Below are 14,806 nucleotides of genomic sequence, written 5' to 3'. Positions count from 1 at the left end.
TCTGAAGACCAATGGAAAAATTTCCTCAGGTGAGAATTTAAAAAAAAAGTAATGATGATTATTGTTTTCCTGGATTGTAAATAGCAGGTACCCAAAGGCATTCTTAAAAGACAACTGGAGTCCAGTCAGAAATTTTTCACAATTCAGGCTAAAAAAATCTAAGTATGGTGTCAGATGTGTATTGAAATTATTACTTTTTCTAAAATTATTTTTTTGTTAATCCTCACCCAAGGATATTTTTTTCTATTGATTTTTAGAGAGAGTAGAAGGCAGGGAGGGAGGGAGAGAGAGAGAAATGTCAATATGAGAGAGACACATCGATTGATTGTCTCCTGCACACATCCCGACTGGGGCCGGGAATTGAACCCGAGACCCTTCAGTGCAAGGGCCAATGCTCTAACCATTGAGTCACATTGGGTAGGGCTGAAATTATTACTATTTTTAAGTATTCTTTACTCTTAACAGTATTTGAAACAGGAAGGCAGTGAATTATACCAACAATGAAAATCCTTAAATAAAAACAAGCATGTACATATTCATCTTAACTATGAAAAATAAAAAATATATGTTCACAAAGATTTGAAAAACTGAGTCAGATATAAATTGAGGTTAATGCTTACTGGGTGTTACAAAGTTGTGTTAGCACAGTAGCTGGCATACTTGCTTCTTCCTGAAGGGTAAGTGCTCACATCAGATGTACAGCGCTCAAGGAATTTTCACAAGCAAAGTATACTCCTGTCATCTGCTCCCAGAGCTAGACCCAGGGGACCTCCCAAAGGGAACCATCGTCCTGACTACTGACTCTTCAGATCTGTTTTGCCTGTTTTCATACTTTATGTTTTTTGAAACATACTGTATTTACTCTTGTGTCTGGCTTCCTTATCTCTTTTAGGTTCATACACTTTTAGGTTCATCTGTATCATTGCATGATCCATTCTTGTTCCCGTGTGCGTCTGTCAGCCTCAGAGTCAGAGCAGGAGGATGCCCACGTGGTTATCCATCCTGTTGATAGGCATCTGAGTGGTTGTTTCCAATGTAGAGCTATTACAAATGGTACCGCTGTGAGTATTCTGCTTCCTGTCCCGTATAGACACATAGGCACACATTTTGATAGGTGTATTTTATACCAGGAGAAGAATAACAGTCTTGGGTATGCATGTGTTCAGTATACATGCATACCTTGCTGACCTTACACCAGGAGAGTGGGAGTACTCTTCATCCCCAGTGGGCAGGTAGTGATTTGCATTTCTATGACAGTTAATGAAGTTGAGCACCTTTCCAGGTATTTTTTTACATTTACATACTCTCAGGATGTCCTCCTTTGTGAAGTTCTGTGTTTTTCTGCTCAGTTGCCTGCCTTTTCCTGAGTGTTCATTGTTTACTCAGAGTGAGTCCACTGGTGATCATGTGTGTTGGACAAATCTTCTGCTCTGTCCATGGCTTGACTTCCATGTCTAAATCCACTCCTTTGATGAACTGGAGTTTTTAATCTTAATAGAATCCCATTGGCCCTTGTTTTCCTTTATGGTTGATACTTTCTGGCTCTCGTATGAGAAGTCACTGCCTATTCCCAGGTTAGGAAGATGCTCTCCTCTGCCTCCTTCTAAATGTGCTTCAGAGATGACTGTTATCCCAGCTGTACTTCCAGGACCTATTTAGTTAGAAATGTGTGATGGCCAGAAACTTTAGTAAAGGTTTTGAACTAATTCACAGTTTATTCACAACAGCATGTACAGGCATTTGAAAAGTAGAGGTAGGACATACTAGGGAATACCTTCCAGTCATGTGGACACATGCTGGGTACTACCCACCTGATTTGAAGGCTGCTCGACGTGCTGGAGGCTCCAGGCATGGCAACCAAGGACCCAGGAGCTGGCAGATTCCATCTCAGTCTGTCCATGCCCAGAATGCACGCACCCAGTTTATCTCATGTCTTCAGAATACTTCAGTGCCAGGAACTGTGCTAATGACCCTGGAAACAAAGATGGACAAACAGGATTTCCCTTAGAAGGGCTGAGGATCTAATTTGAGGGAGCTCTTTGCATAAACAAATATATGACAGCGTGCCTCCAAAGTCCTGATGGATTCCAGTGCCTAAGATGTTGGAGAATTAGGAAGTGGGAGGCGTCAAGAAAGCTTTGTATAGAAGCAGCCCTGAAGTTACCAGTGGGGTGGGTGGATGGATGGGTGATACCAGGTTTCCCTCAAAATCGACATTATGCTTCATGGAGCAGTAAAGTGAAACCTGTTCATTCTCATACATGGTTGGTAGCAGAACAACGTGGCACAGCCTCTTCAGAGAACAATTTGGCAGCATTTGTCAAAATTTAAATTGCACGTCCTTTCTGCATCTGGGCTAGACAGTAACTGGGCTACAGGGGCTGTATCGAGGTCAACACCCTGAAGTAGAATAGTGTGACCTGGCTCTTCAACTCTGTTCGTTTATCCAACACATTCACTCAGGTTCTTAAAGATATTCTTGCATCATTGTTAGTAGCATCAGAATATTGTAAGCAAACGAAATATCTGTCAACAAGGGAGCGCTTTAATTACAGTACATCCATAATACACTGAAGTGTCACAGAGCTATCACCTAGAAGGTGGCAGCTCTCCAGGCACTGTGCTGGGACCGTTCCAGGGTACACCGTGAAGACAATGAGGTGGAGAGCCGTGCACTCTGGTTGCTCCTGTCCCAGTTTAGGAATGGGGACAGGTTAAGATGTGTGTGTTGTGTATGTCTATCCACACCTATTCCTGGACAGAGGGATGGATCTGTTCTGATTAATTTTTTTTATCACGTGCATGCGTTACCTACTCAAAACAAGATGTTATTAACAGGTAATTTTTTTATTTAAGAAAGTGTTACTAAATGCCACGTGCTATCTTTGCTTGGACCCTGAAACAGAAACAACATCAATGGAAAACTGCTGGCATCTGAAAAAAATGGAGTTCAGCTACTAGTGATATGCTCATGTTGAATTTTTCATTTCAACAGATGCCTTGTAGCAGTGTAAAATAGTAACATTAGGGGGCACTGGGTGAGGAGTATCAACAACTCTATATTATCTTTGCAACTTTTCTGTAAATCTAATATCATTACAAAATTAAAAATTTATTAAAGTTTTTTTAATGAACCCTGTCAAGTTATATTTACAAAATTGTGTCTGAGAATGAGCAGATTTAGAAAGTTAAGGTTCATTCCCTTCCCTCCTGTCCTCTTGGTTTAGGTCGAAGAATTCCATCCACCGACACCAACCCGCCATGTGGCGGGAAGGGCTTCAAACTCCGGAGACAGCCTTCAGAGCCCAGGCGAAGCTGCTGCTGACTGAGCCTCAGCCTCAGACTCAGTGATGAAGTAGGTGGTCCTGAAAGCTAACAGGAGGTCTGGGGGCCCTGCTGCCAGCCTTCGCCTCGCTGGTCTGGGGTCTGCTTCATGCAAAAAAGAGTCGCAGAAATTGACCAGTCTGTTTCCTCTTTGAAGACTGTAGCAGTGCGGTTTCAGTCTTCGGACTTGTGTTATGTAAAGACTCTGGGGGACAAAGGGACTCCATCACTGGCTTTTGACCTTGTTGAAAAGGAACATGTAATTGTATGGATCGTAGGATCCAATTGTTGAGTCGTTTTGTAATCAAGATTTTATGTAACATTTGTAAAGGTAAATGAGCACTTTCATCATTCTTGAGGGAAAGAAGACCTCGTGGAGATTATAGTTTCCTTGGTTTCACATTACCACTGTTCTAGGGAGTTGTATAATTTAAAATGTGGTAGCATCGTTAAGTGGAGGGATGGCGATTATTATCTGAAGGTAAAATGGGTTCTTTATCGGACTGATGGAAATGATTGCATCCATCTCTAGAGCATTTTCCATTGCATACATTAGCCCAGGATACATACAGTAAATTCACAACAACAACAATAGCCTGCAGCTCAGCCTCCGTTTGCATTCTGACCCTGTCCTGTATGTGTCACCAAACTCATTATTGGCTCCTGTAATAAGCTCTAAGAATCAGGGTAGTGGTGGTGGAGAAGCTGACTGGAGTAAATCAAATTGCATATGTTTAAACTGACTAACTGGTTTTAAAAGGAGGAAAAAGAAAGTAGTGTAAATACTGTCAATTTTTTATTTAACCCAAATATTTTGGTGGGGGAAACAATTATCTGTTGCTTAGCCTATGTAAAGTTGTAGTCCATATTTATGAGACCATTGCTTAAAAAGTATAAATTATGTAAATATGGTAATAAATTCTGTGTTTCATTCCATTTAATCTTGCCCCATCTTGCATGTGCCAACCCTATTTTCAGCCTGTCCACAGGAGACTCTTCAAAGCACATTTATGTTGTGCGAAAGCAGAGAGCCTTAGCTTATAAGTCTTCAAAGATTTCCCTGCCTTTCTTTCCTTCCATCCCCCTTCCGAAGCCCATCTGGAAATCATAACGTAGACATATGCCACTTGGACAAGCCTGACTAGCCCTTCCTAGCCTTGGGGTAAAAAAAGCTCCAAGCTCAGGTCATTTACCTGGTCTTGGTAATAAGTTTCTTTTCACTTTTAACATCGGCCTCAGACCAACTGTTTGAAGAGAGCTTTCCTTGTTAACAATTTAGCTTATCTTTCCGGTTCCCTTTTCCCCCCTGCCTCTGTTAGTGGTTAACACTCTTTTCCCTCAGGGAGCCTAATGAGGTTTTTAATATAATCTAAAAATAAAGCACTGAAGTGAAGTTGGTGAAAATTTGTCCCTGGTCTAATTTGGCACCCTTCCAACTTGAGTATTGTAAGGGAAGGAAATTTACAAGATTATATAGGAAATGAAACAGCTTGAATTTCAAACTAAATTGTGTTTTCAGAGCTCTCCTTAAACTGAACAGTCAAAACTTTTAAAAATAATTGTTATTTCTTTGTGCACCCCACTTGATATGGGTAGATTTTAATGAGAAAATTATAACTCAAATGAAGTACAAAACGATTCCCTTCTCCCTGGTGAATATCTCAAGCATTTGAAATTGCTTGTTTTTTATTAAAATCCGATAGAAGGAATGTAGTTAGTGAAAATTCTAACATCGTTTTATTTAAAATACATGTAGACTCTATAGGCGCCCCCCCGCCCCTCACCTACCCCGCCCCAGCATCTTGCTTTCAGAGAAAACAAATAATTGTAAAGACTGGGCTTATACTGGTACATCCAGGTGGGTGGGCGTACTTGGCCACTGCCCTGGTCCATCCCCAGCATTCCCACTCTGGGCCTCTGTCTCCACGACAACAAAATAAAAACAAAGGTTGCTTGACTTCTTCCCGAAGAGGCAATGCTTGTGTGGCCCCTTCTTTCCTATTTTACCAAAAGATGGTGCAAATCTGTGACCTTCACAATATTGCCACCAAACCTGTCATTTAGTGTTTACGATTTCATGGTGTCTGAGTGCACAGGGAAAAACAAAGTGCTTGCTTGCTTCACCTTACTGGTGCAGTGAGTAAATGCCTCTGATCCTGTTTTGACCTTGACTGTCTTCAGCCCCAAACGGGTCCATCCCGGTAGCCCTGCAGCGGTTCTCTGCCATTTCTCAGACACCTTCCAGCATGTAGAGAGGGATTCTCTTTGACTGTAGCCACATGTTTTATGCACAGAATGAATGGCGTATGGCATGTGCAGCACTAGCCACTATTCTTCACGCGTTTCTGGGCCTCTCCTCCCCTCACTTCCATCAGTCATCTCAGAAATTGACCTGGCACCATTCTTGTGCAATATCTTTTTAATCCTTAACAACAGCAACAGATTGCTCTCTCAGATCCACAATTCACACACAATGAAACGGAGAAAAGGGTTTTCATTTATTTTGTTTGCTTATGAAATGCAAAGATGAATATTAAAGTCAGAAGCAGTGTTTCATTTTGAACACACTTTGGATGTTAACCTGACTGAGCAATGATCTGATACACATTTCATACATTCTTTGTTCTTATTTCTTAAGAGAAAAGGCCAAATTTCAAAGGAATTGAGGTCTAATCCATCCATAAAAATCTTTTGGTTCCCTTATGACACAGGGCATTTTTTAAAAAACTTTAGGGACTGAAAAGAGAAAAATCATTAATTAGCTGCAAGTGTATATTGATTCCTCTCAGAGAAATTGAAATAAGCTCTTCGCAGGTGTCTAATCCTACTCACCATTGGTCTCCAGAAGTCTCCTTCCACATAAGTGTTTTTCTGATCCTCTGATAACTAATTAACTATCATTTGGTGATTAAAAGAACAAAGTAAGAGTATGATCAAGTGCCCTTCATTTCAATTTCTCTTTAAGAAGTGATTGGGGAGAAGTACCTGGATACAGGCCCTTCAGTTTCCAAATGAACCCTCCATCACCTGCTTCTCAGCCACAGGCAGGATAAGTTCCACACATAGCAACAGGAAGATTTAGTTCCTTTAGAATAACATACTTCTGTGCTGCCCATGTATGATTATGTTTGAAGTGCCTGCCTCCCCCAGTTTGAAAGGGTCAAGTCTTTTGCCTGAGAAGCTTGATCTCTTCTAAGTGGGCTGGGGTCCTCCTTGAGGTCATCAATTATCATTATTTTTAAATGTATAAAGAAAATCACATTTAATTTCTCTGCTTCTCTTTAAGTCTTGTATTCTTTTCGGTCCTCAAGAAGGAAAGCAGGTTCTAGGAGGCCTTCTAAATTAAACGGGAAGCTACAGTAATGAAAATGTCCATTAGAGAACCATTCCCTGGCCTCCCTGGGGACATGGAACCAGAAGGCCTGCACTTCTCGAGCTGTGTCAGCAAGGGCAGGTCTGATGCAGATGGCGAGGCACTAATTGGCAGGTCAGCCTCAGAGCTTGAAAAGGTATTTCTTCATGGTCATGGGCATCTGTAATAGTCTGAGAATGAATGGCAAAAGAGGTTGTATTAATTCTTATAAGCATTTTTCACTTGTTTTAAAACTGAAAACATGATCCACGGCCCTTTGGTGTGTAAGATAGAGGCACAGAGTATATTACGTGCACAACAGATGTGTTTGCAGGAACCTGCATAGTAATGAGAGAATCCTTTCTTTCTGGGGGAATGTTGCTGGAAGTCCCTTAACTCTGATCTACTTTAGAACATTGGGTGGAAATGACAACACCCAGACTCAGGCTGTCTTCCCTCTCCAAACTCACTTGGCTGTAAATATTCCTCCTAACCCTCTAGTAAAAACTAAAAGACAATATTGAGCCAGATAGTGTAGCCCTGTCAACAATCTTTGTTATTTACATTTGTCTTAGAAGGACTAGCAGCATGACTTCTGTTAATTAGTCACTCCAAGAGGTGGTCTACCTCTTGACAGTTCATATTTTTTAATGGAAGAAGTGGAGTGTACCTTTAAGGATCAAGTTGTTACTGCATACCTGACTTCAATTAGCATGGTCCATCAACAATTTTAAAATGATGCAAGGTAAGGTATAGGAGAAAAATAGTCTAACAATGATTCTTCCAGGAGATGGACCTTATACTCTGTAGTTTTAGAAGAGGGAGGTGGGGTGGGATTCAGCCCCGAACTGAAAGAAACAGCCTTTGCCAATTTCTCTTGACAGCAGAGTTACTGGTCTTGACTTCCAGTAATAGAAATCCAGACAATTTGATTATCTGATTTGCAAGAAACATTAATGGAATGCTGGGGCATTTGTCCTGTTCTTTGTGCAAATGAAATTCTAAAAAAATATTAGGAGGGTGTTACATTTCTCAGTTGCCTCCACTTTTTCAATCCAAGGGAATGATAAGTGAGAGATCTGTAGTGATGAAGTTTCATTAGACGTAATGAAGAAAGTGAAAAAATAGAACCAAGAATGTCCATATTTCTCAGTTTGTCCTTCAGAATTCTTTTCTTAGCATATAGGAAAATGATTTACTTCCCAAATCAAGAAGGGCTTCTACTAGCATAGATCAACTTTAATTTGAGGGTCTGTACCATCAGGAATAACTAATATCTATGTTCTTTCTTTATAGAGTATAATCAATTATAGATATGCTGGAATATTTGGGTCTTCCAAACAAAAGGATTCAGAAGTTTAATGAAAAGAAAAACCTTTCATCTTTTCCTTTGATTACATTGAACATTTTAGATAGTAATATTAGGATGTGTCATTAGTAGATACTGAATTAAAATCATAGAGCCTTAAATTTAACAAGAAAATGTTTTCATTTATTGCCAGTTCATTTTCGGATCTGCATGGTGCCCAGTTCCTCATCAAAATGCTTCATAATTGAAACAAACAAAATTCAAGATAACCTTCCCTGAACAGGAATTCAATTGCCAAGAATTCAGCCAATTAATGGCAAATCCTAAGACAGCAATGATTTTTTTTGAAAGCGCCTCTTTTAATTGGCAGTTTTAAATGGTAGACTTTAATGTTCTTAATCATGCAACAGAAATAAAACATGCCAGTCTTCATGCCACGTCTTAATTTAGGAACTTTTCAGTGCTTCCAGAGCAAATTATTTACTATCAGTGCTCCTTTAGAGAAAGTCATTTTTAAAGTAGCATTCCGCACATAGGGCCATTTATCTTTACTCAGAGCTGAAATTGTCCCCCAAAGCCATGTCATGTTGTAGAAATGGCCAGGAGCGTAGGGCCGTCCCAGGTGGACAGGCAGCGCACCTCTACTTGGAACATTTTCAGCCCACAGCAGTGATGACTTCACTTTGGGGCTTCATCTTAATCTCGTTTGTCCTTTATGAATATTTTCATTAAATTTACCCTGGAATAATCAAGTTTACTCCCTGAGAAATTTCAAAAACAGGGTTTGAATTTGTGTACCTGCTTTTACTTTACGTATGAGGTTATGACATAATTGATGAAACTTTTCCTTAATATGGATCATACCCATGATGTCAGAGCGACTGGTCGATTCAGTGCAGGAAAAATTATGGGTAGCTAGCCAGTCAGAGCAGCTGATTGGTAGCTCTGTTTTTAAACCATTTGTCGTGTTGTGTGGACAGAGCTTTATTGCTCTGGGAAAGATTTTCTTTTTCACTCTCCTCCAGCTCCGTCTTTCTATCATCTCACTTTATGAGTCACTCACGTAGTTGTCAATCATGCCTCTGACCTTCTTAAGAATTGATGTCTCGCCTTCTCTGTGATCGAAGCGGACTGCTTACCTTATTTCTCTTCTTCTCATTTTGCAGTGGGCCGTCCCTTAAAGTCACAGGGCACCATCCACCTCCTTAGTGCACGCGACAGTTCTGTGCTGCCTCCCACAAGCACTGTAGGGCTTGCTCTCCACATCCAACAAGAGAGGCAAGACACCACCAGTGCCGTCAGAAAACAAGGCTAATTTTAGGTGAAGAACTCCCATATTTTGAGAGAGGCAGTGGGCAGCACTAACTTAAGTGGCAACATGACTTGAGTGACAAAATGTTTTCTAGCACTGGTGATGAGATAGTGTGAGTGTCAGAACTTCGCTTAGTGTGTAATAGAGCATTTGTCAACGGATGTGACAATCCAAGTCCAGTCTTGAAGGGAAGCGGATATAGAGTGTGGAAGTGAGCCTAGACGTTAATTTTTTTAAAAGCTAAGCCCTCATACCAGCAATTCTTATTTCTCCTAACAATGTCATGCCTTTTTAAGACCCGATGCAAGGAGTAAGATACTTGTGCCTTTTATAATAACATCTATTATGAAAAAAATTAGATGAATTTGCTTCCAGTTTAGGCCGCTTGGTAGCACTATAAACAGCCCAGATTTATAACCGTGGCTTCCCTGCATGACGCATTGCTTGATTACCTGTGATGAACTATTGTAATGATGACTTGCCAAGCTTATATGGATGTTTAAAGACTTTATTTTTGCAGTCTTAACCTTGGGCTGGACCTGAGTCTATAGGTAAACCATATGATATCTGTGCTGTTGTAGATGCTAACAAAAGGAAACTAGATCTTTGGATTTTTGTTGTAAGATTTTTCTGTTTTTACTTAGCCAGTGGTAGATAGTTTGCAGATGGTGGTTGATTTGGCACACTTTTAAACTATATTGTTTTAGCTTGAATATTATATCATCAACTTTTATAGAGGATAACGTGCTAAATCACAACAAAATTTGTTGTATTGTAAGAAGGTTGTAAACATTTTCTTAATAAAATACTATGTTTATAAATATATGCGTTTGCCTTTCAAATGGTTTTTCTTTGTAATAGTATACATCACACATTTGTCTTAACGAAATATTCTGAAGTCCCTTTAAAATTATGTTTGAAAACCGAAATGGCAGAACTCTGATAGTTCTGGCGTGTGGCAAGCAGCAAACTAAGCGTATGAACTGATCCATCTGCCTGGCGTCCTGTATCTTTGTATACAACCCCCTCCCACTTCGCTTCCTTGCGTGCTTCTGAGGTTATGATGGGGCGTGGTGCTGGCAGCCTGCAGTGTGGGTGGAGATTCTGCTTCTCTTCCAGGTCAGGAACAGTGAGGTTCCTTGCTTGGTTCATGGGAGAAAAGCTTTAGGCCATCATCTATTATTGGGGGATTTCATCAAAGGAGCCAGTAAATTTCCATTCTGGTGTTGACTTGAACCCTGGAATCCCCCAGGGCCACTCACTGCCGGCAGAAGTACATCACACACTCCTGTTCCTGTGAGATCCCTCTTACCTAGGAGCACGTCTGGCTATATTTTGTGGTTGTGTTGAGAGACCCAGAGAGGACGTAAGACAGACAGACTTGGGTTTGAGTCTCAGCCTAGCCCCTTTCTGGACTGTGCAGTTCTAGACAAAGTCCTTGGCCTCTCTGAGTTTCCTTGCCTTTATCTATAAAGTGGGAAGATAAGAGAGCATACCCCATGCAGTTACATACTTTGGCAAGATATCTATATAACCGGCATTTTATCACAGCATGGATAAAGAGTAAGCACTGACATATTATTTGTTTTTAAAAGTTATCTCCCTGATAATCCATAGCTGATTCAGTTAAAATAACTATTTGTTATGAGTTTGGTATTTGACTTGTTTTTTGCCATTTTTGAAGTATAACATACAGAAAATGCCATACAGCTTGTGCCCACCTCAATACATTTTTCTCTCCACATAACCACCCCTCATATCAAAAAATGGGACATCACCAGCATCCCAGAAGCCCTTTCCTGTGGCCCCTTCCCGTCACTACCTGTTTTCAAACACCACCGATTAGTTTTGAACTTGATAGAGTCACTGTATGGACTGGGATTGGGCTTCATTCAACACGGCATATAGTATTTGCGCTCATCCTTACTGCTATATTGTATTCCACTAATAGCCATTCTAAGTTGATAGGCATGGCATTATCTCCAGTTTTTTGCTGTTACGAATGTACTACAATGAACATTCTTACATGTCTTTGGCTCCCAAATACAGATTTCTATTGGACATATACCTGGGAGTGGAATTACTGGGTCATGGGAGAGCACTGTGTCTGTAGGTTGGTTCGTTGGTTGGTTGGTTGGTTTTTGCTTTAGTAGATAACAGTTTTCTAAAGTGGCATAGCAATATAACAAGATTCCCAGTTGCTTGGCATCCTTACCAATGCCTGGTACTCCATTTCAGCCATGCTGGCAGGTGTGTGGTGGTATCTTCTTTTTTTTTTTCATAATTTAGAAATTTTTATTTATTGATTTTTTTATTTATTTTTGCAGTGGTATCTTTTAGTGGGATTTTTATTTTCCTATTTGATGGATGTTCTTCTGCAGGGCTTTTAAATTGAGCCTGAAAGGGAGTATATTTCTTAGTACCTCTCTTCTGTTGTTGCATATTGTACCCACACCCATAGCTGGAGCTGTGTTGTGGGGGAGGGAGGAGATGGAGGAGGAGCGGGCAGGGCTGGTGCAGAGCCATGGGCCCCCAGCCCTCCATCAGGCTACTTGATCAGATAGATCAGAGAAAGCTATAAACAAAGTTGAAAGGTGAACCAAACACTGGGGAAGACGTTTTTGCTACATTGATAACAGAATAGGTTCCTCTAGTCTACTGAGAATGTCTACAAAGCAAAAAGAAGAGCCTTCAAAAGGAAAATAAAAAGACCCATTACATGAAAAGGCAATTCCCAAAAAAGAAAATATAATAAATGAGTAAATAACAGAGGCTAAAGCACATGAATGCCTGTCCAAGCAGCATGAACTCGCCTTTGGCCTGTTGGTGCCTGTGTAAGGAGAGGAACCCTCATCTTAGTGCATCTGCTGGGGACAGGACCCTGCCCTTGGTCCACAGTGACAATCATCAACCCGGAGATGCCAGGCCATAGAGTTGTAAACAAACTGCCTGGACGAGCACAGGCAGCATCCTTGTTTATAACTTTTGGAAAAGGAACCTAAACAGCTGCAAACACATTTACATGGCAGGCTGTGCCCAGTATACAGCTAAATGAGAAAAGGAGGCAGCACTTCAGAGTGTGTGCAGAGTGTGACTCCATCACCCAGGACAGATGATGCACCTGCAGGGTGCGTGCCTTCTAAATCTGGGAACATCACCAAAACCGGTTTGGCTTAGTGGATAGAGCGTCGGCCTGCGGACTGAAGGGTCCCAGGTTCGATTCCGGTCAAGGGCATGTACCTGGGTTGCGGGCACCTCCCCAGTGGGAGATGTGCAGGAGGCAGCTGATCGATGTTTCGCTCTCATTGATGTTTCTAACTCTCTATCTCTCTCCCTTCCTCTGTAAAAAATCAATAAAATATATATTTTAAATCTGGGAACATGGACTCCAAGATGCTCGTGGTGCTTACTCTGAGGAGAAAGGCTTGAGTGACATTACTATCACCTTTTTCCACTTTCTGTTTTAGATGTATTTCTATACTTTTAAATTTCATTTTCATATTTGACCCATCTTTTTTCAAGCTGTCCTAAATCCTCTTAGAAGGGGGAGTATAAATAAATAAATACAGGGTCTCCCAAAAAATATATATATACTTTGAATGATTATAAAGTCAGTGTTTATTAACATGCAATTTATATTCAATTTAAAGAATACAGAAATGAATAATTTTTGTCAATGCCTATTTTCAAACGATGACTGTTCTGGTTCAGGCATTGCTGATAATGCAAAGCAGTGGAACTGCAAACATCAAGAATCATTTTGTTCGGTACTTATATGCCCTCAATTCATCAACTGTTGCCAGTTTTGTACCGTAAACTTTATCTTTTATGTATTCCCATAAAAAAAAATAGTCTAGTGGCACTTTACAATAAATTTTCTTTGTCCAAAGCTTAGTCTGGCTTCATCCATTATTTCAAATCAGTTAAACCTGAAGAGGAGTGAAAATTAAATGAGTTATCAGCTGTTAAAGTGTGTATACATTTTGGGGGGGCACCCTGTATATGTTATGAAGGAGGATATTAATCTATAGCCTGTCAAAATAACACTATGGCGAAAGCCACTCTAAGAAATAGAATGACTCTATGCCCAAAGGAAGAAACGAGTTAGCACAAACAGCGGTATTTTAAATGCACACACAAAACAACTGCTTTATTTTCCTACAAGCCACCGACTGCTTGCTTGCCATGGTCGGCAAACCGCCGTTCGCGAGCCACATGCGGCTCTTTGACCCCTTGAGCAGTGGTTCTCAACCTTTTGGCCCTTTAAATACAGTTCCTCATGTTGTGACCCAACCATAAAATTATTTTCGTTGCTACTTCATAACTGTAATGTTAGTACTGTTATGAGTCGTAATGTAAATATCTGATATGCAGGATGGTCTTAGGCGACCCCTGTGAAAGGGTCGTTTGACCACCAAAGGCGTCGCGACCCACAGGTTGAGAACCACTGCCCTCGAGTGTGGCTCTTCCACAAAATACCACGTGTGGGTGCGCACGTACAGTGTGATTGAAACTTTGTGGCCCATGCACAGCAGTCGGTATTTTGTAGAAGAGCCGGTATTTTGTGGAAGAGCCACACTCAAGGGGCCAAAGAGCCGCATGTGGCTCGAACTGCGGTTTGCTGAGCCACAGTTTGCCAACCACTGCAGAGCATATAAACCATGGACCCAGGTTTCTAAGCAACCTTAATTTTATGGCAGATTTTTTTCCATTCGGACTTAAGAACAAGATTTGTATTAAGATGGTAAATTACAAAATAAAATTGAGTCTTTTAAAATGTTTAGTTGTTTGGCTTGTGATAATACTAGCTGAAAATAGGGTTCTCTACTGGAAATGTTGGTTGGAAGTCAAGCATCATCAGCCTTCTAGAATGTACCCATCATGAGTATGAAAGCATCCCTTTTGGAGGCCACTGCTGGAGGTTGAAAGACAGCGAAGCAGGACAACAGACACAGCTTGTCAGAATGCATCCCTTGGTCAAATATGATTTTCATCGGACCTCTGATCATTTCAGTGTTTTATTTTCAGCACAACCTTTGAACATCTTCCAAGAAACGACGTAAGAATGCAAAGACCACTGTTTAAGAAATTTGTGTAAAGGTGATACAGCCACAGAGATCACTGTTAAAGGGGCGGAAAGCAGGACAGCCAGAGGATCAGAATTCTCTGTGTTTAATGCTCAGTGTGAATGTTACCTTCAGGCTTCTGTTAAATAAACGATGTGGAGAATTTTGTGGGAAAGCTACAAAGGCTCCACTCTATTAGAGAAAGGGCATTTTTTAGAAGAAAAGTGTCAGGTTATGGATGATGGAAATGCAAGGTTAATGCAGAGTGTGGGTGCAGAAACCTCGCTGTGGTATACTATCATTAACATTAGCATTTCAATCAGCTGCTCTAGCCATGGGGTCAGGCCTTGTGTCTTCTTTACATAGAAATGAGAACAACACAGTTTGTTGTTGTTTTTAAAATGAAAAAAATAACTCACAAAAAAACAAGCATTCTTTTACAG

The 14,806-nt window shown here is 40.7% G+C and overlaps 1 protein-coding gene across 6 annotated transcripts in view; it reads left to right on the top strand.

Annotated features, from left to right (window-relative positions):
- Positions 1 to 14,542, top strand: part of RAB22A (RAB22A, member RAS oncogene family) — a 77,175-nt gene extending 62,633 nt beyond the window's left edge. For 2 of the 6 annotated variants that reach the window (XM_015560738.1, XM_015560735.1), the window contains 2 exons: positions 3,228 to 3,355; positions 14,326 to 14,542. In XM_015560738.1, the coding sequence (XP_015416224.1) occupies positions 3,228 to 3,351 (124 nt within the window). In that variant the 3' untranslated portion in view covers positions 3,352 to 3,355; positions 14,326 to 14,542. Of the gene's footprint in view, positions 1 to 892; positions 1,062 to 2,856; positions 3,135 to 3,227; positions 10,121 to 14,325 lie in introns of those variants that run through there. The other 4 variants (XM_015560737.1, XM_006758847.2, XR_001513029.1 and 1 more) reach the window with 3 other exon arrangements.
- Positions 14,543 to 14,806: the final 264 nt, after the last annotated feature.

This window comes from Myotis davidii, unplaced genomic scaffold, assembly GCF_000327345.1.
Source record: "Myotis davidii unplaced genomic scaffold, ASM32734v1 scaffold75, whole genome shotgun sequence".
Lineage (NCBI taxonomy): Eukaryota > Metazoa > Chordata > Mammalia > Chiroptera > Vespertilionidae > Myotis > Myotis davidii.
Note: the sequence above shows the minus strand (reverse complement) of the source record. Positions and strands in the feature narration are given on the sequence as shown.